Source organism: Panthera tigris, chromosome D2, assembly GCF_018350195.1.
Source record: "Panthera tigris isolate Pti1 chromosome D2, P.tigris_Pti1_mat1.1, whole genome shotgun sequence".
Classification (NCBI taxonomy): domain Eukaryota; kingdom Metazoa; phylum Chordata; class Mammalia; order Carnivora; family Felidae; genus Panthera; species Panthera tigris.
In genome coordinates, this window is record NC_056670.1 from 75,272,944 (window position 1) to 75,298,416 (window position 25,473).

Sequence of the window (25,473 nt, forward strand, 5' to 3'; positions counted from 1 at the left end):
GTTCTTTTATGTAATAACTCTTCATGAAGCCCCAAAGTCATAGTATAGCTATAGGCACACGTAATTTTTGCTTTATCTTGATTCATTTATAATAACTGTCTACAGAATCAGCTCATGATTAGCCTATGGGATTCCTTTACTCATTGTGTATTTAGAAATCAGGATCTAAACTTTAAAAAATCTATAGGTTTAAGGTGGCTACTGACTGAATATACTTTTTCTTCTCTTTAAACAGGAATATTAAGAAAATCACCTTACCAAGTATTGGTCGGTTTCGTCACTTTACCAATGGAACCTTGCTAGATATTTTATTTTACAATAGCCCCACCTACTGTCAGACGATTGTGGAAAAAGTGAGCATGGAGATCAACCGTCTACATGCACTTTTTATGAGTCGGAATCCAGACTTTAAAGGAGGAGTCTCTGTTGCTGGTCACAGTTTAGGTAAAACTGTCAAATATCCACATTTTAAACATGATTTTTGTTGAGTCCTCACTGCTTTTAGAGAGGGTGACAATGTTAGTGTGAGATTTAGAATTACAGGTTTTAATTTTTTTTTAATTCTTTTTTTAATGTCTATTTTTGAGAGAGAGACGGAGTGTGAGTGGGGCAGGAACAGAGACAGTGGGAGACACAGAATCTGAAGCAGGCTACAGGCCCTGAGCTGTCCACACAGAACCCAACGCGAGGCTCAAACCCACGAACCATTAGGTTGTGATCTGAGCCAAAGTCAGATGCTCAATCGATTGAGCCACCCAGGTGCCCCAGGTTTTAAGTTTTATAAAGGGCAGACGTGAATGCGGTGAGTCTAGTTAGATTCTGCTTTTGCTTTTCAATTACCTCGGAATGCTTTGTATTTTAGTTTATTTTGCTATTTGGTAAAACAATGATATTGATGATCAGATCTTGAATGACATTTAACTTTTGTATGACTTCTGCCTAGGGACTTTGTAAAAAAAAATGATAATTAGTGTTACAAAATTATTAGTACATTATAAAGCAAAACGCAATTTTTTTTCTAGGTTCTTTAATATTATTTGACATCCTATCTAATCAAAAAGATTTGAATTTGTCAAAGTCTCCTGGGCCTTTTGCTGTTGCTAATGGAGTTGTGAAGCAGCCACATTTTCAGGAAAAGCAGGTATGGCCTGATTAACATTCAGATTTAGAAGTGAAGCTGAAGAGTTTATTAAAGTCTGAACTTTCCCAGAAAAAAAATTTTTTAAAGTTTATTTATTTAAGCAATCTCTACACCCACCGTGGGGCTTGAACTCGCAATCCTGAAATCAAGAGTCATAGTCTTCTGACTGAGCCAGCCAGGTGCTCCTGAAATGTTTTTATAAATCAAATTATCCTGAGGTTTATAGGTATGATAGGATCATGTAGCTTGTTGGAGTTTCTCACTTTTCTTTCTTCTGGATCATAAATTTAAATGTGAGAGAAAGTTTAGGATTTTAAAAAATGTTAAGCAAATTACTGTAGAAAGGAGTGAGAATGATTTATTAAATTTATATTCTTTTTCAGAATATTCAAACTTTGGATGATAAGTTACCTAAAATGGATTTCTTTGTGGAGCAAAATTGTTTAAGATTTTCTGTAGGTCAGGAGACATTTTGCGGAAGTTTTTCTGAGCTTTGTAATGTTCCCTTGACTTTTTTTTTTTTTGAGATGCCTGAAGAGTCAAAGCTGACTTTGGATGAGTCTTGTGACCTTGATGTTGAAAATGAAGAAGTCCTAAGTTTGCAAGAAACTCTGGAAGCACTTAGCCTCTCTGAATATGTTAGCACTTTTGAAAAGGAAAAGATTGACATGGAATCTCTGGTACCGATGATAGTTTCGTTCGTTTCTGTTTAAAATTGTTTTTCCTGTATGTAAGATCAAACATTAAGAATGGTTTGAACATTCTTACATCATAATACATTTCAGATAATGCAGAAACTTACATGTTTAAAAAATGGAAGGCAGGAGTTTTGTTTTTTAGTATAATCTGGGAATGCTTCTAAGTAGGACACAAAACCCAGAAGCCATAAGAGAAAAATTGCATAGCAGGAGATGCCCTAAACAACATCTAACGGCCAGCAATAGATTAAGAAGAATATTTGGAACATCCTTTCTGGGCAAAGAGTTTATTTCCTTATTATTCAAAGCTCCTACAAAATAGTTCCACAAAGCCCATCAACACAGTAGGAAGATAGGTGAAGGAAAAAAAAAAAGTGTTTACAGAAGAATTTTTTAAAAAAACTATTATATGTGTGTGTATATATATATATATATATATATATATATTTTTTTTTTTTTTTTTTTTTTTAACGTTTATTTTTGAAAGATCATAAGCAGGGGAGGGACAGAGAGAGAGTGGGAGACACAGAATCGGAAGCAGGCTCCAGGCTCTGGGCTGTCAGCACAGAGCCCGATGTGGGGCTTGGGGCTCGAACTGACGAATGGTGAGATCATGATCTGAGCTGAAGTTGGACACGTAACCGACTGAGCCACCCAGGCGCCCCTACATGAGAATTTCTACAAGGGTATTCACTGCAGCACTGTTTATAATAGCAAAACCTCAGAAACACCTTCCATGTCCACCAGTAGGGCACCAGTGAAATAATTAATGGTGCATGCACACAATGGAATACTGCAGCTGTGAATAAATAAGGTGGTGTCAGAAATACTGGTGTGAAGTGATTCCTAAGGTATGTTACGAGAAAAGCGCACAGTTTAGTCCTGTTTGTATAGCAGGCTACACATACAAGGAAAACCACATAGGTGTTGTATATACAGAAGGTGTCTCTGGAAGGAGAGCAGCTTGTCAGCAGTGGCTCCTGAGAGGGGTGGTGAGGACAGGAGGGGAGGGGAGAGACTTCATTGTCTGCCCGACTGTGGCTTTTGAATTTTGTACAACACGCATGTATTTTCAGCCAAAAATAAATAGAATGGTTTAGATGTGGAGGCCCCAGATTTTACAACCGAAATTAATCCATGATTTAAAAACAAATGGACTTTTAAAAAATCGACTGGATCTTAGATTGCTTTCAGTGATATGGGTCCTTGTTATCATTTCCTTATTTCGGTTGCAGCTTATCTGTCATTAGACCAATTAACTAATGTGCTTATCTGTTTCCTTTTAAAGCTTATGTGCACAGTTGATGACCTGAAGGAGATGGGCATACCCCTTGGACCCAGAAAGAAGATAGCTAACTTTGTAAAACAGAAAGCGGTTAAACTGGTAAAGTTGATTTCTGCCCTAAAAATAGAAACTCAAACCCATCTTTGACTAGCTCCTTTGTATTTTGGAAGTTTGCGCTGATACTGGTATGGTTAGGCCAGCGGGTGTGCTCCCTGCCCGAGGGCACAGTCATGTTGACGGAGGCCAAGACTTTGGAGGCAGCCAGAGCTGAATTTCAGTCCTAGTTAGGGTAACTGACCATCCTGATTTTCCTGGAACCGAGAGAATTCCCAGGCCAAATGACTTGCAGTTTTAAAATTGGTATTTGGGGGGGCGCCTGGGTGGCGCAGTCGGTTAAGCGTCCGACTTCAGCCAGGTCACGATCTCACGGTCCGAGAGTTCGAGCCCCGCGCCAGGCTCTGGGCTGATGGCTCGGAGCCTGGAGCCTGTTTCCGATTCTGTGTCTCCCTCTCTCTCTGACCCTCCCCCGTTCATGCTCTGTCTCTCTCTGTCCCAAAAATAAATAAAAAATGTTGAAAAAAAAATTTTTTTAAATTGGTATTTGGGGATTTCCTGGTGCAAACACTGGGTAGGCCCTGGACAGGAAGATGGATTGGTCACACTAGTTCCCAGTTCAACTACTTACTCGCTACTTACTCATGAGCAAATTGCTTCACTTTTCAGATCCTTTGTTTCCCTCATTTGTAAAACCTTCCTTATAGAGCTGCAGTGAGGATGAAGTCATACGTGTCGGCTCTGCCCCCAGTAAACGTTAGCTCATGTTCTCCCTTCTCAGGCCTCACCATCTAAAGAAACAACAGACCAGTAAAATCTCATTAAATTAGTAACAACCAAAAAGCAAAAATTCTTAACAATACAAAACAAAGCCACAACTAAAAAGCATGCAGAAAGAAATAGAACAACTGGGAAAAAACTCACTTGTTTAATTTTCATTTATTAATCAAATTAATTTGACAGATTTTCTCAATACTTAGAAAAATTAGCACTTAGGGTGGCTACTTTATTTTTATTGTTGTTATCATGGTCTCTGTTGATCCTTCCATCTTTTGAATTTCTGTGGTTCTTCTATTTGTGTCCCGTGTTTGGAACTTCACATACGTCACTTTATACGCAATAGGACTATAAAGTCATAGAACTGATTTGTTACGATTAGCTTGTGTAGTTGAGTTATTCGGCATCTTATGAATATCTTTTGGGTCAGGCACCATGCTCGGTATTTGGGATTTGGAGACGAACAAGGTTATGTGGTCTAGTTAGGGGCAGAGATTTGACCACAAATGATGCATCGGTCCTGGAACAGAGTGTTGTCTGTGCTGTCAGCCAGGGAGGGGTGGTATTTCTGGCCTGGGGAGAAGGGGCTGGGAATGGGGAGAGAAGACTCCTCCAAATGCTGATGCTTGAGCTTGAAGGAGAGAGAGGATTAGGGGAGATGGCTTTCCAGGAGTGGGCTTGTGTTTTCCTGGGGCTGAAACAGGTGAATTGGGAATACTGTAGGACAAAGGTTCCTGGAGGCGGGAATGGCAGGTGTTGGAGTTTGGATTTTCTTTTATAAGGGAGTGGTTCTCAAGCATGTTTTTATGGCCATGAAAGTCATGGTACTTTTTTTTTTTAAAGTTTATTTATTGATTTTGAGAGAGAGGGAGAGTGCATATGTATGTGAGCAGGGGGAGGGGCAGAGAGGGAGGGAGAGAGACTCCTAAGCAGGCTCCAAGCTGTCAATGCAGAGCCCGACACGGGGCTTGATCTCAAAAACCAGGAGATCATGACCTGAGCCAAAATCAAGAGTTGGATGTGTAACCAACTGAGCCACCTAGGTGCCATAAAAGTCATGGTGCTTTTAAAGAAATACCATGAAATACTCTCCTGCTTATTAGTTCTGTCACAAATTACGACTTAGTATCAAATCATCTGTTTAGTCTGAAGTTTAATTTTTATTTTAGACATGTTAAAATTTAAAAATATGTACCATAAACCACATTATAAAATTTCAGCCATGAGCAATGTGTCTGTGATAAATGAGTTTTTGACATTTTGATTCCTTCCTGGTTTTGCCATTAACATTTGCTTTCTTCTGCTATTGGCTAGGGCCTACTGGCTGATATGGAGGGCTAAAGGAAAAAAAATTGGAGGTCAGCTTAAAATTGAAACAATTCTGTTATCAGCTTGGTTAAAAAGGTTTTTTTAAATGCTATACCTGGAAGATTGTACTTTTTAACCCCCTTTACCCATTTCTCGTACCCTCCAGCCGTTATCTCTGGCTACACCAAATGGTTCTCAAGTTTTATAAGTTTGTTGATTTTTAGATTCCACACTTAAGTGAGATCATATAGCATTTGTGTTTCTCTTTCTTATTTCACCTGTCATAATGCCCTCAAGGTCCATCCATGTTGCAAGTGGTAAGATTCCTTTCTTTTTTGTTGATAGATACTATTCCTACGTGTATATACACACGCACAGACACACACACACACACAGATTTATACACACACCCACCAAAACATTATTCATTCATCCATCAGTGGACACTTAGGTTGCTTTCGTATATTGGCTGTTGTGTAAAAAATGCTGTAATGAACATGGGGGTAGAAGATGTCTTTTCGAGACCGTGATTTTGTTTGATTTGGTTATCCCTCTAGAGATCATATAGTATATCTACTTTTAATTTTGGTGGGAACTTCCATACTGTTTTCTGTAGTGGCTACGCCAGGTAGCATTGCCATGAACAGTGCACAAGCTTTCCCTTTTCTCCACGTTATTTCCAACACTAGTTATCTCTTGCCGTTGTTGACGATAGCCATTCTAACAGTTGTTAGGTGATGCCTCATTGTGCGTTGGATTTGCATTCCCCTGATGATGAGTGATGTGGAACATGTTTTCGTGTACCTGTTTGCCATGTGTATGTGTGTCTTCTAGGGGAAAATGTCTATTTAAATCCGCTGCCCATTTTTAAATTGGATTGACTTCATTAAAAAAATTTTTGTGTGTGTGAATTGGGCCATAGTTTCATATAGCCCCCGTAAACCTCTTGCTCCAGTTTCTGAGGGGACGCGGTTCGCGAACCCCTGCTGTCGGGCAGTGGGGCAGTGAGGGGCTGTTACACATCTCAGAGCAGTCATTGTGATTATTCAGTGACTCAGTGAGAGATGATGGGGGTGTGTTGGGAAGTGGAAAAGAAGGCTGGCAGAGAGTTCTGTATTCTCTTTTTGCTAAAGAATTAACCAATTAGTGGGGCGCCTGGGTGGCTCAGTCGGTTAAACGTCCGACTTCGGCTCAGGTCACGATCTCGCGGTCCGCGAGTTTGAGCCCCGCGTCGGGCTCTGGGCTGATGGCTCAGAGCCTGGAGCCTGCTTCCGATTCTGTGTTCCCCTCTCTCTCTGCCCCTCCCCTGTTCATGCTGTGTCTCTGCTCTCTCTGTCTCAAAAATAAATAAATGTTAAAAAAAAAAAAAAAAAAGAATTAACCAATTAGACTTGATTCCCGATTTCCTGGTGTTTGGAAGTCCTTAATAGACAAGATCGGTTGGCCAACTGTTTTGTTGAGGCGCCCTTTTAAGCAGAGACTTAGGCAGTCATGCGCGGCCTGGCGAGCGAGGGCCGCTGAGATGTGGGCTTGTGGTGAACAGGCCAGTCCACCCGTGGCAGCTGCTCACGTTCCTCTGACTCCGTCGGGCTGCTGTGTCAGGCTGCGCTCACAAACCAGTGTGAGTGGACTTGATCTCATTACTGCAGAGGCACACCTGTTCCACAGAGGCTCCTAACGCTTTGGTTACTTCCTTACTCATGGAAATACGTGGGTCTTCTGTTCAGCGCGGGAAGTTTTGAGCGTTTTTGCACCTGTGTAATCACCACCTAAGATGGGAGTTAGAACATTTCTGCCATCAGATAATTCTCTCATGCTTCTTTGTAGTCCAGTCCTCCTGCCATATGATTACTACTTCGGTTTCCATCATTGTGGAGTTTTGCTGGCTCTTCAAGTTCACATAAATGGAATCAGCATCATATATTCTTGTATCTGGCTTCTTTTACTCACAATCATGTTTTTCAGATTCATCCAGTTGTTGCAACATTTGCAGTTCATTCCTTTTTATCTCTGAGTAGTTTTTCCATTGTGTGACTCTAGCTGTAGGGTGCTCGTCCATTCTTCCCAAAATGGTTTTGAGGAAAATTGGTCAGTGGCTCCATGTAGACATGATGGGTGTAAACATGTTGAATGAAGAAATTTCTCCCCAAATTCATATCTTTATGGGAAGTATGTATTTTACAATTATATGGTACTTTGTCTAAAGTTGAGACCATAAAGGAAGAAGTTGGCATTTTTTATTAAAAATCTAAGTTCTATGAAAAAGTAGAGTGATTGTGTGGATCCTGAGAAGCTTAACAGAAACCCATGGGGGAGGGGAAGGAAAAAAAAAAAGAAGAGGTTAGCGTGGGAGAGAGCCAAAGCATAAGAGACTCTTAAAAACTGAGAACAAACTGAGGGTTGATGGGGGGTGGGAGGGAGGGGAGGGTGGGTGATGGGCATTGAGGAGGGCATCTTTTGGGATAAGCACTGGGTGTTGTATGGAAACCAATTTGACAATAAATTTCATATATTAAAAAAAAAAAAAGAAAAGTAGAGTGAAGAGTATAATGATAGCCAGTATTTAGATTTAACTGTTGCTGTTTTGCTGTTTTTCTTAGTCTCTTAGTCATTTTTTTCTTGAGCATTTTATTTATTTATGTTTATTTATTTTTGGGAGAGAGAGAGAGAGAGAGAAAGTAGGGAAGGGGCAGAGAGAGGGAGACACAGAATCTGAAGTAGGCTTCAGGCTCTGAGCTGTCAGCACAGAGCCGATGCAGGGCTCGAACTCATGAACTGTGAGATCATGACCTGAGCCAAAGTCGGATGCTCAACCAACTGAGCCACCCAGGCGCCCCTTTTTTCTTAAGAATTTTAAAGTAAATTGTAGAAATCCTGGTGTTTCTTCCCTAAATATTTAGTGTGTGTCTCTAAAAAGGACATTTCTCTAATCACCACACTGCCTAAGAAATGACTGAGGATTCCTTACCATCAACATAACGTGTTTCATAGTGATAGCTGATTAACTGAACTTTTCTCAAGGTTATGTTATGAATTGTTGGTGTTTCACAGGAACAGAAAAAAGCAGCATCAGAAAAGAAGGCAGTGATGGCTGCTTCGACAAAAGGGCAAGAGGAAAGTGCTCAGAAAGCTAAAGAGATGGCTTCTCTCCCCTCAGAATCTAATGAGTCCAAGAGGAAACTTCCAGTTGGTGCTTATGTATCTTCTGTGCATGTTGATTATGAGTCTTTTGAAGTTGGCACTGGACAGGTAAGTTTATATGTTGATTAGGGCTGCAAATTTTATATTGGAATCGTGTATCTTTTTTATTTGAGTTGGTTTTAAATTCTTTTTTAAATTTTTTTTTTTTTAACGTTTTATTTATTTTTGAGATGGGGAGAGACAGAGCATGAACAGGGGAGGGTCAGAGAGAGGGAGACACAGAATCTGAAACAGGCTCCAGGCTCTGAGCTGTCAGCACAGACCCGACACGGGGCTCGAACTCACGGACCGCGAGATCATGACCTGAGCCGAAGTCGGACGCTTAACCGACTGAGCCACCCAGGCGCCCCGAGTTGGCTTTAAATTCTTTAAAAATTCAACATTTATGGGGGGCGATGGAGAAAACTGATTTGCATTCAGTAGGATTGTATGCTTCTTTCATGGAAATGTTCCAAATAAGGGATTGTGTGCTGAACGTTACTACTTTTGAAATTGTTTTCATTTCAGTTTTTCCATTATTTTGTAGCAGTACTTTATATTTTATAGTATTAGTCTCTCATAGGCATCAGCAACAGAGTGGCAGTACTTAGAAAGAAAATTATGTTCTGAACACAGTAGACGCCAGTTACCTGCAGTTTTCAGTGACTCCAGGTCGACCGTGACCTGGAAGCAGATGATCCTCCTTCTGACATACATGGTCAGAGGGTCAGCAGTAGCCTAACATTACGTCACATGCCTACGTCATTCCCCCCACCTCATCTCATCACGTAGACCTTTTATCATCTCACATCATCACAAGAAGAGGCTGAGTGCAGTGCAAGAAGATATTTCAAAAGAGACACACTATGTTCACATGACTTTTATTATAGTATATTGTTGCAATTGTTCTGTCTTATTGTCATTGTGGTTAATGTCTTACTGTACCTAATTTATAAATTAAACTGTCGTAGGTATGTATGTGTAGGCAAAGACGTGGTGTATAGTGTACCAGATTATCTGAGGTTTCAGGCATCCACTGTGGGTCTTGGAGTGTATCCCCTTGGATGAGGGGAGACTAATATATCCTTAGATTCCTGTGAGAGAAACTTGCTGCATTCACGTGACTTACAGTTTTTAGTATTCACATTTCTTCCCTTGGAGAAAAAATTTCTTTTTTTTTTTTTTTTTTCCAGAAAATTTCTATAAAAACCAAGGAGTCAGTGGTGCTTCATTTAATAGTATACTTTACTATACTTGTATCTCAGTGGCTTGGGAGTATTAAAATCTTTATAGACATTGTATTTTTGAGTGTATTTATAGTTGGGTCTCTAAGGTTCCTTATCATAAAGGAATTCATGACTGATTTAAAGAAGGCAGAAAATGGAACAAGGTGTTTATTACAGTCTATTCAAGCTTTTAACCCAATTCACTGATAAAGATTGCATTTTTTAAAATGTGTTTCTTTTTATTTATTACTAAGTTTATTTATTTATTATTATTTATTTTTGAGAGTCAGAGTGAGACAGAACATGAGCGAGGGAGGGGCAGAGAGAAAGACACAGAATCCCAAGCAGGCTCCAGGCTCCGAGCTGTCAGCACAGAGCCTGACATGGGGCTCGAACCCATAAGCTGTGAGAGCATGACCTGAGCCGAAGTTGGATGCTTAACCGACTGAGCCACCCAGGTGCCCTATGTTTATTCATTTACTTTGAGAGAGACAGTTCACATGGGGAAGGGGCAGAGAGAGAGAGAAGGAGACAGAGAACCTCAAGCAGGCTTTGCACTGTCAGCGTGGAGCCTGATGTGGGGGCTCGAACCCATGAGCCGTGATATCATGACCTGAGGAAATCGAGAGTCGGATGCTTAACCTACTGAGCCACCCACGCGCCTCTAAAATGTCTTTCTTTTTAAACATGAGCAAACTTGAGCATACTTTAGCAAATGAAGGGCAGGTATTTCCTCATTTAACTGTGAAGGATCAGAGCATAGAAGATTTGTGGAACCAGGGACTCCCTGTGACCAGGACACTCTCACTGCATGCCCTTCTCTGGTAGTTGGCCTTCTCCATGAACCTGGGCTCATGGGTGTCATTGACTGTATGTTCCTTTCCTTATAGCTTTATGACCACAGAGGAAAAGGAATCTCCCCTGGTTGGTCCAGTTAGGAAAATTTACTTGACCTAGTTTGGGTTATAAGTCCATTTTGGCCAATTCATATTGCCTGGGGGATGGGGCACAAGTTGATATCACCCAGCCCAAGTCACATGCCACCTCTGTGGGGGGTGGGCCAATGTGGGCAAGTAGGGTCTGTTACCCAAAGGCCTATGGGGCAGTGTGGACAATAGCCTGTGTGCAGGCTTGTTGCCGGAAAGCCAAGAAACTCTGCTTAAGCAAGAGAAAAGAAATAACATCATATTCTCCTTAGCCAGAACTAACCACTGAGAAGTGTTTGAACAAGCCCTTCTAGACTTTTATTTAAGCATATATTTATATAGATATATATGCTTTAATAAAAATGGGAAAATACTACATAGTGTTTTACCAAAACATTCTACTGCTATTTTCAAACACTATATTATGAATATGTTCCCATGTCTAAATATTTCTGTCATTTTTAATGACTGCCTTGTATTACTGTTTGGAAAGATAATGATTTATTTTGTCACTTACTTGTTACCGGATGTATTAGCTTGCTCGGGCCGCCGTAACAAAGTATCTATCGCACGCTGGGTGGCTTTAAACAACGGAAACTTATTGTCTCAGTTCTAGAGGCTGGAAGTCTAGCGAGGTGTCAGTAGGACACGCTCTCTTTGAAACCTACGGGGAAGAACGCTTCCTGCCTCATCCAGCTTCTGGCGGCCCTCCAGGGGCTCCTGAGCTTATAGATGTAGCTCTCCAGGCGTCTGTTTTCACATGGCTCCTCCTGTGTCTACATCCTCTATGTGTCTGTCTCTTTGTCCAGATTTCCCCTTTTTATAGTAACACCAATCATGTTGGATTAGGGCCCACCTGAGTACCTTATTATAACTTGATTACCGCTGCAAAGACCCTATTTCCAAATAAGGTCTGAGGAAGTGCTATGTATCTTGTGGGGGACACAGTTCACCCATAACATCGGACATGTAGGCAGTTTCTGGTTTTCCACCTTTTTAAGTAATCCGGTGATGAACACTTTTTTTTTTTTTTTTTTTTTAATATTTATTTTTGAGAGAGGGAGAGTGAGCCTGGGAGAGACAGAGAGAGAGGGAGACAGAGGATCCGAAGCGGGCTCCATGCTGATGGCAGCGAGCCCCATGCAGGGCTCGAACTCACCAACCTTGAGATCATAACCTGAGTCGAAGTCAGATGCTTAATTGACTGAGCCACCCAGTGATAAACACTTTTAAACCAATTTTCTGTGCACGTTCTTCGTTATTTCCTTTAGCTAAATAAGTACAAGTGGGATAGCTGGGCCCAAGAACGTACACACAAAATTCTGGTAGTTCTGTCTACTTGCCCCTGAAAAGGCTGTGCTGGTTTGTACTCTGGCTAGCAGTTTATAGCATTGACCCCTGTCCGGTCTCCTCACTGACACCGGTGCTACCCTTTACACATGGCTCCTTTACGGATAGTCAGTGCTGTCACTTTGGTCTCTTTCTTCTGAAGAAATAACTTTATCGTGAAAACAGAGGACTTTTACTTTCTTTCTAGTATTTCATTGATCTGATAACCTTGTGGGGACAATGGCGCCTCGCTGTGTTTCTGAGCACTAGACAAGTTAGCTGTTGGCTCGTAGGTCTGTTTGGCATGATTTCTTTGTAGAAGTGCTGATTTTACCTACTTTCCTGCTGAGTTCTTTTTCCCTTCACAGATATCGAAGAGTTTCTGTATATTAAGGGTATTTGGTCTTTGTCATCTGTGTGGTAAAAACCTTCTCTGGTTGGTATTTTTCCTTTTAACTTTGGATTTTCTTCTTCTTTTCTTGTCTGGAGCTGGGGGAAGTGGGTAATCTTGGGAGCACATCCTGTGTGGCCCTCATCAGTAGCAGAAACCATTGAATTTGCACATATAAGGACAAGCCAAGGCGTGTGCAGTCCACACTTTGTTGGAAGGGGCAGCCTAGTGTAGTCGAGGGTGCATCGGAGTGGGAATGAGAAGTCCTCGTTCTGCCACCCCGGCTGAGTGCTCTCGGGTGAGTGGTGCCACCTGTCTGAGCTTAACCGTCTTCATCCGAGAAGTGACATCTTCATCCAAGGGGTGACATGATCATCTTGCCTACATCCCTTTCAGTGGGCCTCTCTCGTGCACGTGGGGATTGTTCTTCGTTCTCAGGGTACTCGGGTGACAAAGGCCTGTATCCTGCCACTGAGCAGCAAACAGAAGAGCTTTGTAAACTGTAGAGTGGCACCAATGTAGGTGCTTTTTCTTAATCTCGACAGTTCTCAGCGGGCTGCGACACTACACGCAAGCTGTCCCAAAACAGCTCTTTGGGGGCACATCGTTTTCCTAATGGAAAGCAACTTGCTTGAACAAACGAAGGTGGTAGCCGGAATAGAGGTAGCAGTTGGCGAATGCCAGGCCCTGTGCTTAGCACTTCATGTGGTTTAGGTTCTTGATTTTTTAACCCCATTATGAGTTTGGCATCGTTATGATCCCCATTTTATAGGCGAGGAAACAGGCTAAGGCAAGAGAGGTTAAGAAACTTGCCCAAGGTCACATAGTGAGGCGTGGAGCCAGGATTCAAACCCAGGCAGTTTGAAGCTAGAGTCTGCAGTTTTAAGGGTAATTTATAACCAAAGTAAATGTAATGCTTACTGTGTACTGTACATACTATGCTGTACAACAAGGAGAAATATAGCAGAAGATGGAGAAGCCTGTGAAGATTTTAAAGAGAGAGTTTTTAGGCCCTTTTAAAATAGCTGTGACAGTGATTATAAGCCTCACAAGCCGCACCTAGAATGGCATCATCTATGTCGAGGTGATTTTAATTAAGTGCAGTTCCAGTTTGAACTTGTGAATTTTCTGTTCTATGCCATTGGAATGATGATCTTTCATTATTTTTGATTCTTCCTAGGTTTCTGTTGTTTACAACTCATTAGACTTTGAACCAGAGATTTTCTTTGCCTTGGGATCTCCAATTGGTATGTTTCTCACTATTCGAGGAGTGGATAGGATAGATGAGAACTACAGGCTTCCCACCTGTAAAGGATTCTTCAATATTTATCATCCAGTGAGTGAATTGAATTACTTTTTATTTTGGAGAAGATGAAACACCCACATAGAAACACCTATCTGGATCATCCTAATAGCTTCTCAGATCCTTATTTCTTAGGAACTAACTCTGATTTTGAGGTACATACAGCTCAGCTCTCTGTCCTAATAGAGAACAGTCTGATGCTTTCCAATACACTTCTCTACCGGAGAGCCTTTGTTCAAGGAAATATTTCTGTTGTTTTGCTTGCAAAGTAATTTTACCCACAAACGTGGAAGTCTCCTTATAATTACCAGTATAATTAGACTGGTAATATACCAGAATAACCTGGGGGAAGAAATCAAAATCTCTGGTTTGCTGGTTATCCGTTTGGTCGCCCAACTGAGCTACGTAACTCAAGATAAAACAGCTTTTCCTGAATTTCCAATTCTTCCCTTTGCAGCTTGATCCAGTGGCGTATAGATTAGAGCCTATGATTGTTCCAGATTTGGACCTGAAAGCAGTTCTCATTCCCCATCACAAAGGCAGAAAAAGACTTCATTTAGGTAAAAAGCAAATACTGTAAAAACTTGTTTCCTTCTTGTCATTTTGGAATCTGTCAGTCCTAATGAATTAGGTGTTTCCTGTCATTTGTAATTGAATTATGAAAATTTTAACACTAAGTTCTTTCTTGATGGAATTAGTGTTATTGAAATGCCTGCTGTGTTTAGAACCCATTTATTAGAACATTCAGAGGAACTGTGAAGAAAGGTTTTGAATGCGTTGCTTCTCTTTGTTGACTTTTTCCTTGAAATGGCGTTCTAATGGTTGAGATACTTAGGAATGGGGAAGTTGGTAATAAAATGATGAGACGCATAGATTTTGATAGAATTTGGTCATAATTTTTGGAGTTGGGAAGCCGAGTAACACGAACGAAGGACCAACAATCAGGAAATAAACCCTATGCTAAGTTAAGTGAGCTGTCATGTCCTTGCTAACAGGATAAACTTTTCCCTTTAAAAATGTTCATTAAACATAATGGATCGATAATAATTCCAAGTGGGGTTTAGGTTTCTCTTATGCCAGTTAAGGGTGTATATTACTCATAGGTTTAAAGGTCTGGGTGGAAAGGATGGGAGTGTAGCACAGAAGAGCGAGGAAAGTGATCACGCCTTTTTATTTGAAAGTGGGGGTTTCCTTTCCTTTTTTTTTTTTTTTTTTTCTTACATCATGCTTTTAAAAAACATTTACCTCTTTTTTGTGGCACTTGGGTGGCTCTGTTGGGTAAGTGTCTGTCTGACTCTTGATTTTGGCTCAGGTCATGATCTCAAGGCTTATGAGTTCGAGCCCCGCATCTACCTCTGTGCTGACAGCGTGGAGCCTGCTTGGGATTCTCTTTCTCTCTCTCTCTCTCTCTCTCTCTCTCTCTCTGCCCCTCCTCCACTTGCACTCACTTGCTCTCTCTCTCTCTCTCTCTCTCTCTCTCAAAATAAATAAACAGTAAAAAATAAATAAAAATGTATTTAACTCTTTTGGACTTAAAATGAGAAATTTGATACTCAAATACCTTGAGTTCAAATAGGATTTATTAGACTGAAGTAGAAAAGGTTGAAGGGGCAGGAGTTTTTTCATTTTTAAAGAAGTTAAATTGTGGTTATGTCAGAATCTCAAATTCTCAAAACCATTTTACCATTACAGATTAGAAAAGCAGTCATCTTTTAAATCTTATGGGTCTATTTTTTTTTCTTCTAACTTACGGTAAAAAAAAAAAACACGTGAATTTTTATGGTATTTGAACTCTTTTCTTTTCTTTTCTTTTCTTTTCTTTTCTTTTCTTTTCTTTTCTTTTTTGGAGAGAGGAAATGTATACATTTTGGCTGGATTAGCTTTAGTTGTTAAAAAAATGACAGAGTAAGACTCCTCAAGACATTTTTATATGTTGAAAGTTCTTGGCTGAGAAACTCCCGTGTGGTTGGCGTTTAAGGCCTTGAGGGGGTCTTAACCTGTCTGAGGACGGTGTTAACTTTTGTTTTAATTTTCGTGGTACAGAATTTTACCCAGTGCCTAATTCACTTGATATGTCGTCTTAATCTCTTTAGAGTTGAAAGACAGTCTCTCTCGTATGGGATCTGATTTGAAGCAGGGCTTCATCAGCTCCCTGAAAAGCGCTTGGCAGACGTTGAACGAGTTTGCCCGCGCTCACACCTCTTCAGCTCAGCTTCAGGAAGAACTGGAAAAGGTGGCCAATCAGATCAAAGAAGAAGAAGAAAAACAAGTCGTTGAAGGTAAATTTAACCTTTGAGGCATTTTCTAGTACAAATGTCGTTTGTAAACATAATACTTACGAATTGTTCAATGAGGCCTTTCCATTCTAGTCTCTTTTGTTAAAATGTTCTTCCTACAAAGGAAAATCTGTTCTGATAAACTGCTTCAGAATGCACGTCGACCTTTTCCTGGAGTTTCGCCTGATAGTTGCTGGACTTTTTTACTCTGCAATCTTAAATTTTTGTCGAAACTCCTAAGGCCAGAATGGCATGTCAGAGTTGAGAGCTAAGCTCGTATTCAGGCATGTTAAAGGCCCGCTCGCTGTGAGAAGTTATCTTGCTGTTGTTGAACTGTGTCATTATGTTGTAGACTTTACCTGCATAGGTCTTTGTGCCGTGATGTTTTTTGACTCTTTCAGATTCTAATTCTGTTTCCTTTCTTTCTGCAACTCTCTCACCCCTTTTCTTCAAAACTGCTGTCAGCTCGTTGGCTCTTTCTCCTCTCTCTCGGGTAACCAGCCCCTCTTCCTTCCCCCGGCTCTTTGGAGGAATGGGCAGGGAGCCTGGTAGCTCCCCAGGTCGCTACGTGTGGCAAGTGATATTCTCTTGAGCCCAGAAAGTCAGCTAAAGTCAAAGGATAATGATTAAGTGATTGACTTTGATATTGAAATGGTTTAAATTCTAGCAGAAAAGATTGTTGAAAGTCCAGATTTTTCCAAGGATGAGGACTACTTAGGAAAGGTGGGAATGCTAAACGGAGGCCGCCGAATTGACTACGTTCTTCAAGAAAAGCCAATAGAGAGTTTTAATGAATATCTTTTCGCTCTTCAGAGTCATTTATGCTATTGGTAAGTGTCGTCTTCTTTGATAACATTCCCGTGGCCTTTTAGGTGCCAGCACATACAGTAGTTTTAGGGAGACTCTTTTGCGGATTTGTCACTTGGGATGGAATATTAATTTCAGTGGCCGTGTATGCAGAATCAGTATTTTCCCCCTTTAGTTTGTTGTCCACAAGATGGCAGTGTGTCATCTGACTTTGACCACAGGCCTTTGGTACTTGCACACTGTTGCTGTAGGGATACCTTTCACAGAATGAGAGCGGTGGGGACTTTGAAAAGCCACCCTTTCATATTGCGGCACAGCTGTTTTGTAGCTGATCGGTATCCATCCAGTTTTTAAGGGCAGCTTTAAGGCTATACTACTTTATTTTCATTTGCCTTTCCGAGGTAGGTTGACTAGAACAAAAGTTGCATTTTTCGCCTTTATGCATAGAGGTTGATTTCTACTCATGGTCTGTTAAGTAAAAATGTTCTTTTCTTTGTGATAGGGAATCTGAAGATACCGCCCTGCTGTTACTTAAAGAAATTTATCGAACAATGAACATTAGTCCAGAACAGCCCCAGCATTGATTGGACTTCAGTCTCACTCTGTGAGTTTATCTTTATTATGCGTATACATTGTGAATGTTTCATTCTGAAGTCTTTTTTAGTTTTTGTTTTTTGTTTGTTTGTTTAATGTAATCTCTGTGCCTAGTGTGGGACTAGAACCCATGACCCCGCGATCAAGAGTCACATGTTCCACTTGGACTGAGCCAGCCGGGCACCTCTCTGAAGTCTTTTTTATGGAGTTGATGTTGACTATAATTTTCTCTTTTTTCTGTTTCTTCCTAGTAGTTTTTTTTTTTTTTCCTTTTTTTAAAAAATTCAGAATAGAGACCTTAAAGAGGGGAATTGGTTTGCAGTCTACATTTCTGATGTGTTAACAGTTTTCTAATTCCACATCAAATTTGAGTTCTTTTGTTTTCAATTTCTTTCAATGAGACATTCCCAAGAATATCAGTTAGGAGTTGTTTTGGTTGTAGGTAGCAGAACCCAGCTCACTGTACCTTAAATGAAGAGAGGTTTATGTTTCTTGTGTCATTTGTTGGGTAAAGTCACTGGACATCCACACTGTTGGCATCTTTTCATCTGCACCTCGGCTCTTATTCCACAATTACAAGACGGGTCCCGTGGTTCCAGGCATCACGTGTACATTTGAGACATGAATACGGGGGAAAGGATTGTCCCGTTATATCTATTCCTTTTAATTAGGAAAGCAAATTCACTAATGAATTTGCTATTGACTAAGCCTGTACCACATGTCCCGTGTCTCCTCCAACCCCAAACTGCATGGAGGGTTATAAAAGCAATGCTTTATGCGCCCCAGTCCTTATAGAGGGAAGGGGTAGAGAAGGGGGTTAAACCTATGAAGAACGAGCCAGCCTGCGTTCCTGACGGTTCTCCTGAGACCCCGACCCCTCCTCTTCCTCACTAGATGATGCATCATTTACAAAAAAGAGGTGTGTTTTTTAAATAGCTCGAAATTTTGAAGCCCTTCGAAGCATGAAATACAAGTGGTGAGCTCTAAACTGTGAAGTCAAAAGTAGTTCCTGGCACTTTTTATCTTTCTAATAATAAATGTGAAGTTCAGCCTCCACCTTATTCTGGAGAGGTAACCACTTTCAGGATTGCCCTCGAGGGATCGCCCTGGGCATATCCAGGCTGGTATGTGTGCACCTGGAAACAAAGGGATCTCATTGAACGTATTGTGCTACTTGATGGCTTCCATCAACCTTCTCACTTGTGCAGCTTGTATTTTATGTTGGCTGGTATCTTTTTCATTCTCTTTAGTGACTGCATAGTAACCTCTTGTGTGGCTGTACTCTGTCTTATTTAGCCAGTTTCCCATTAATGCACATTTAGATCATTCCCTAATATATATTAGGGAGTCTTAGTCAACAGAGTAGGTGAGAGGTTTAAAAAAGACATTTGCAATCAGGCTCTTGATATAGTTTTACCAGTTCTCACCATTTCTGATACTATAGTACTAAAATAAACTGAGGTGATGTCAAAAGCTACCCCAGTTCAGATTTTCAGTTATAAAATGGTCTGTCCTTTGGTTGACAAATATTTATTCAGTACTTATGGTGTGCCAGGCACCAGTTTTCATGCTGTGGATAAATGGATAATAAGATAGCCTTCTCCCCTTTAAGAACTTCCCTTCTCCTGGGAGGAGAGCAGTAGTAAACCTGTGCTTTCCCCACAAGTACATTCCAGATATTGGTAGGTTTTGTGGAGAGAGAAAATAGGAAGACGTTGCAGGTGATGGGTAGCTACTGGGAAAGGCCTTGCTGGGCGATGATGACATTGGGTTTGAAATTTGAAAGATGAGAAGGAGGTGGACATCCGAAGATTTGGGGAGAAGAAACAGAAGGAAGGGCAGCTTCCTTCTAAGGTCATGAGATGGGAACAGACGTGTCACGTTTGAGGGACAGCAAGGAGATCATTGTGGCCGGTGGTAATAAAAGAGGAGAGGAGTCAGAGAGGTGGGCGGGCCTGGTTATGAGGTCGTCGGTAAGGCCTTTGCATTTTACTCTGAGTATAATGGAAACATGGAAGGCTTTAATGGGCGGAGTGACATGACTTGGCTTAGGCTGTAGAAGGAATGCTCTCGGTGCTGGGTGGAGGGCAGACTGCCGGGCAAGAATGGTGGAAGGGGGAGTTGTGAAGAGGCTAGTGGTGACCGACGAGGGCTCTAGTGATAATGGCTGAGGGCAGATCTGTTGTGGAGGAAGGGAAGTCCAGGACTTCCAGAGGAATTCATCATAAGCGGGGAAGGAATGAAGTTGAGGATGACTCTTAGGATTTTGAGGTGAGCAACTGGGTGGATGGTGTACCTTTCCTGGGAAGGCTTATGGACAGAGCAGGCTCTTGGGTGGGGGTGGGGGTGGGGGTGGGGACGAGGAATCCGTAGTTCTGTTGTGTTAAGTCAGTAGTTGATGATGTTGTGAAGCTGATGGCCTGAAGCCCAGAAGAAAGTTTGAGCTTAAGGTAATAACCTTAAAATCATTCATCAGCATATACTTGGCCGTTTGAAGCCAGAAACTGGATGGGATCAGTTTGGAGTGAGTAGGTGGAGAAGAGAAGAGAAGAGGTCTGGTGGAGAAGGAGGAGCCATAGAAGTGAAAGAAAATTTGGGGGCTTACGATCTCAGAGAAGCTGAGAGAAGATTGCTTCAAGAGAGAGTGGTCAGTGGTGTCCAGGGTTGCTGACACAGAGGTCAAGAAGGAGGAGGGCCAAGACTTGGCCGTGTGCTTGAGGCTCGAGGAGGGCGTAGAACTTCACTGGTAACCTTGTTAACACCATGGCAGAGGTAAAGTGGGTTGAGGAGAAGTAAGGGATCAGATAGGAAAGAGTTCTGCTGTGAAGGAATAGAAATAAGATGGGGGGACATTTTATGATATTAAGGTATGTTTGCTACTGAGAACGACCCAGTGCTGGGGGGAGAAAATGATAAGACAGGAGCAAAAGAGGATAATTGTGGAGGAAATACTTGCAAAGGCAGTGCAGGAAGGGGCCTAGGTCAAGTGAAGCGTTTAGCCTTAGGAAAAGAACAGGGATGCATCTTTCCCGGTGCCAGATGAAGAAGAGGAGTGTGGGCACTGATGCAGATAGGTGGTGACATTGGTGGTGCCTTCAGGGATCTTCTTTCGTCCGGGGGAGGTCGGACAGTAAATAAACAATTGAAGTGTGCCAGACGGTAAAAAGTAGAGCAGCAGGGTCAGGGGGAGAGGGAGTGCGTTTGGGATGGGACTCGTTGCTATTCTGTATCAGATGGTGAGGGACAGTCTCACTGATACAATGTCATTGGAGCAAGTGAGCAAGGCGGGTATCTGGGGAAAGCTCATTTCAGGCAGAGAGAAGTATATACATCAGAACATAAAGAGCTGCCTCATTCTTTGTAATGATTGTGTGCTATTCCATTGACTGCTACACTATGTGTTTTTTTTTTTAATCAAAAAAATTTTTTAATGTTTATTTTTGAGAGAGAGAGAGAGACAGACAGAGCATGAACAGGGGAGGGGCAGAGAGAGAGGGAGACACAGAATCTGAAACAGGCTCCAGGCCCTGAGCTGTCAGCACAGAGCCCGACGCGGGGCTCGAACCCACAGACCGTGAGATCATGACCTGAGCCGAAGTCGGACGCTTAACCGACCAAGCCACCCAGGCGCCCCTGTGTTTTTTTTTTTTTTAATTAAATTTTTTGTTTAATGTTTATTTTTGAGAGAGAGAGAGAGTGTGTGTGAGTGGGGGAGGGGCAAAGAGAGAGGGAGACACAATCTGAAGCAGGCTCCAGGTTCTGAGCTGTCAGTGTAGAGCCTGACACAGGGCTTGAACTCACGAACTGTGAGATCACCACCTGAGCCGAAGTCAGATGCTTGACCAACTGAGCCACCCAGGCACCCCTACACTATAGTTTTTTAAACCAGCTCCTTGTTAATAGGCATTTAGATCATTCTGATCTTTTACTAGTATAAAGAAGGCTTTACTGTTCATAGTATTTAAGAGTTGGATTGTATTCCATTTTATAGCTCTGTTATTTATTAAAATACTTAATTTATCTACTATTGTCGAGTGTTTAGATGTTTTCCAACTTTATTATAAATAATTCTGACATGTAGTTGCATATGCTTTTTGCACATATCTGGGATAAATTCCTACATGTAGCATCGTTGGATTTAAGAGTATCGCACATTTTAAAGGAATTTGGTGTGCTTGGGTGACTCATTGGAGCATCCGACTCTTAATTTCAGCTCGGGTCACGATCCCAGGATTGTGGGATCAAGCCCTTTGTTGGGCTCTGTGCCGAGTGTGGGGCCTGCTTTGGATTCTCTCCCTCTCCCTCCCTCTCTCTCTCTCTTAAATAAAAACAACCAAAATAAAAGGATTTTGATCTATACTACCGATTGCTAAATTGCATTTCAGAAAGGTTTCTTGGTTTTCATGTTTACCATCAGTATAAAAGTGCTGGTTTTCCTGTACCCTTACCAACACTGGGTATTACTATTTTTAAAAATTTTGCCTATTTGATAGCATAAATTATTATAATTGTTTTAGTTTATATTTCCATTATTAGTGAAATGGAACATTTTTGGTATATTTAAGTGCCCATTTGTATTTTTTGTCAGTTGTCTAGTCTTAACCTATGTGTATTTCTCTGGATATTTTTGTTTCTTAATGATTTATATTATAATATTTAAGGTTAATAACGTTTTGTCACTGTAGAGTTTTTTTCCAGTTTGACATTGGCCTTTTATTTTTGCTTATGCTTTGGATTTTGGGGGTTTGGATGGGTAGAGAATATGTTTTAAAAATACATAAGCCAGTCTTTGGAGATTACTTACCATTTCAATAATTACATTTAATTTTTTGTTTTTATATAGTGTTTTAATTTAACTTTATAGGTTAGAAAGATATATTTTAGAAGAATAGAGGGATTTAACTTTTTTCTTAGTTGTTTTGCCCATGCCATATATTGAAATGCATCCTTTTGTCATTGATTTGATGTTTCTATGGTAAGTTCTTGTTTGACATTTTTATTATATGCCCAGTATTGTTTTCTTTTTTTGATGAGAGAATTGCTTTTAAAAAATTTATATATTTAAGTTTATTCATTTACTTTGAGAGAGAGCGCAAGTGAGGGAGGGGCAGAGAGACAGGGAGAGAGAGAATCCCAAGCAGGCTCTGGGTTGCCAGCACAGAGCACGACGTGGGGCTCGAACCCATGAAACTGTGAGATCATGACCTGAGCTGAAACCAAGAGTCGGACACTTAACCGATTGAGCTACCTAGGCACCCCAAGAAAATTGATTTAAATTTTTTTTTAATTCAGTGTCGTTAACATACAGTTTATATTAGTTTCAGGTGTACAATATAGTGACTCACCACTTCCATACATAGCTTAGTGCTCATCAGGATAATTGTACCCAGTCTTTGTTTTCTAGGTTTTTTGACATTTCTTTTATTGACTTATTCATCTGTCTACCATATTTTACTGATTGCAAGTCGTATATTTTCCACATTTTATCTTTACGTTTGGACTGCATCTTCTTTTTTTTTTATGTTTATTTTATTTTTGAGAGGGACAGAGAGAGCGAGCACGAGCAGGGGAGGGGTAGGGGGAGAGGAAGACACAGGATCCGAAGCAGGCTCCAGGCTCTGAGCGGTCAGCACAGAGCCCGATGCGGGGCTCGAACTCACCAACCGTGAGATTATGACTTGAGCTGGAGTCAGTGCTCACCTGGCTGAGCCACCCAAGTGCCCCTGGACTGCATCTTCTAATCAGCTGTTGCCTGGATGGTGTTGACTTCTTGCCAAAAGGGTTTGCGTTATTTTCTCCCAGTTACTGGGTGAGGCACTACCAACCTGAGCCTGCTTAAGCTAATTTCTCTGCTTCAGGTATTTGGACGATGCTGCTAGTATGAATTCAGACACAAAATTTGTGGGCTGTCAGGGCTGGGGGACCAGTTCACATACCAAGGAATATCCTTTCCCTTCTTCCCATCGTCAAGGAAGAGGCGTGCAGACTTCTTGGCTGTCCTTTGTAGAGGAAGGGTTATTCTTTTTACCCCTCATTGAGGCTGTGGCCATTCCGTGTCCCCATGTTTTGTGATGGTCTCTGTCTCCTTTTAGAGTCTGTATCCTGAGCGTCTTCTTTTCTTTGCCTAAGATGGGTGCCTGAAATGATGGTACGTCTCACAATCGATGGTGTCTTACACTTCGTGAAATACGGTGTTTTAGTGACCGTAACAAAGATTTTGCTGTCTGGCGGTGCAAGTTCTGAGTATACGAAGGTCTTGGCTGTTGTCGCAAATGACTTTTGAAATGACCCAAGTTCCCCTGACAGTGTCTTTCCCCAAAAGAAAGCAAAAGCTAGCATGAAAAACTAAGAACCTTTCATTTCATACAGAATTTTTCACTGCTCATTGTTTTACTTCTCCTTATACTTGGTTGTAAAATTTGGGCCAGAACTTTGGTTCCTGAGACTGTGGTAATAGTGTACGATAATTGAGAATATGAACAGTTCTTCTCTACTTGGTTCGTGTAAGCTTAGGTCAGTTTTATTGAATAATTTTATGTTTTTCTCCTTTAGTCCTTTTTAGAAGTATGCTTTAAGGGGCTCCTGGATGGCTCAGTTGGCTGAGTGTCCGGCTCTTGATTTTGGCTCAGGTCATGCTCTCCCGGTTCGTGAGTTTGAGCCCCGCATTGGGCTCTCGCTGACAGTGTGGAGCCTGCTTGGGATTCTCTCTCCCTCCGTCTCTCTCTCTCTCTCTCTCTCTCTCTCTCTCTGCTCCTTCCCTGCTCATGCACTCTCTCTCAAATTAAAAAAATAAAAATAGAAAAAGAATTGTTCTTTAAAAAGCCTCTCATGAATCTGACAGAAACTTTCTCTCTTATTTTCCATACGTGTTTTGTTCTGCAGAGCTACCAAGCTGGCCGCTCTCAGTGAACGCCCCTCGCCTCACGTCCACCCCCGCGGAAGGCCCGAGGCCTTGTGCTCACGGGCTGTGTCCTTCGGAGGCACTTGACAGTATTTCTTTTACTTCAGGAAGGAATAACAGTGCATTCGTGTGTTATTACTGTAACTTTGTGAAGTTCACCAGGTATTTTCTTTTTCTTCTAAAGGCTTTCTTGTCTTTCCAGAAAGTCGGGCAAGAAATTGCATTGCTGAGAAAACCCTCAGAAGACATTCCCAGTTTGCTCCCGTGATGGATGACAGAAAAGTGGTTCATCAGCGTTTGCTCAGAATTTCTCACATGTAGGAAGCCGTTTCAAAGAAAACGTACAGAACAAAAAGACAATGGAGAAAATCAGTACCACATGTGGACAGTATAGATAAGAAAACGTAATTTGAAAAATGATGCAATTAAAAATTCCTCAGATCAGTTTAGTTGTACAGCTGTCAGAGTAATGCGTGATATCAATGAAGAAATATTTGTAGCATGCAGATGGTTATTTCTGTTTCTTAAAAACCTATTGTCAATGGGCCATTAAACTTGCATTTTTTTAAATTAATGTAGTATGTTCTTTTATTCAAGTATGGACTTCTTGAGAAACTATAGTAATACGACTTTCCAAAAATTTATATTCTACTTTCAATGTGACTTGTAGTTTCGAGCTGCTTTAATGAGGGGTCATTGGTGTCTAAGAGGAAGTAACCAAGAGCACTTATATTCCGAGTTGAATCTGAGGTTTTATGAAGCCTTTCAGGCTCTCGCTGAGAGCGTACTTGTGGAAAGAAGTGAGATGCTCCGGAGGTCCCGTGAAGTGTCGTCCGGGCACATGCGCGTCCGCTCGCAGGGGTGTGGGGAGCAAATTGGAGGTTTTCCGTTCTGTCATCTGAGGAGCTGTGCAGTCGCCTCATTGCTAAATTTTCAGTTAATGTGAGAACCAAAGTAGACTTTTTAGGTTTTGGGGTGGGTTTTTTTTGTTCGTTTTTTTGCTTTGTATTAATTTCACGTATACCAAAGTATTTCAGAGTATGAAATGTATTGCTTCTAGACTGTAGATCTACTTCCTGGAAAGACTGTTCTGTAATATTTCACTTTGTTTTACTATGACTTTAAAATCAAATTATCTTAAATATTTTCCTAATACTACATGGGAATGCCGATTTTTCTTCTTTTGTTATGCGATAGAAACATTTTACACTGTTTACATAGTTCTCATGGAACATAGACTTTTTTGAAAGCAACATATGATACACATTTTTTTGTGT

At 41.2% G+C, this 25,473-nt stretch overlaps 1 protein-coding gene across 3 annotated transcripts in view; it reads left to right on the forward strand.

The window, feature by feature from the left end:
• LOC102972851 (SEC23 interacting protein) overlaps nt 1-24,770 on the forward strand; it is a 42,379-nt gene extending 17,609 nt beyond the window's left edge. For 2 of the 3 annotated variants that reach the window (XM_042960242.1, XM_042960244.1), the window contains exons 9-19: nt 236-444; nt 1,023-1,141; nt 1,669-1,821; nt 3,128-3,223; nt 8,315-8,512; nt 13,496-13,651; nt 14,076-14,178; nt 15,712-15,897; nt 16,562-16,724; nt 17,204-17,305; nt 24,399-24,770. In XM_042960242.1, coding sequence (XP_042816176.1) covers nt 236-444; nt 1,023-1,141; nt 1,669-1,821; nt 3,128-3,223; nt 8,315-8,512; nt 13,496-13,651; nt 14,076-14,178; nt 15,712-15,897; nt 16,562-16,724; nt 17,204-17,285 — 1,465 coding nt within the window. In that variant the 3' untranslated portion in view covers nt 17,286-17,305; nt 24,399-24,770. The remainder of the gene's footprint in view (nt 1-235; nt 445-1,022; nt 1,142-1,668; nt 1,822-3,127; nt 3,224-8,314; nt 8,513-13,495; nt 13,652-14,075; nt 14,179-15,711; nt 15,898-16,561; nt 16,725-17,203; nt 17,306-24,398) is intronic. The other variant, XM_042960243.1, reaches the window with a different exon arrangement.
• The last annotated feature ends 703 nt before the right edge of the window (nt 24,771-25,473 follow it).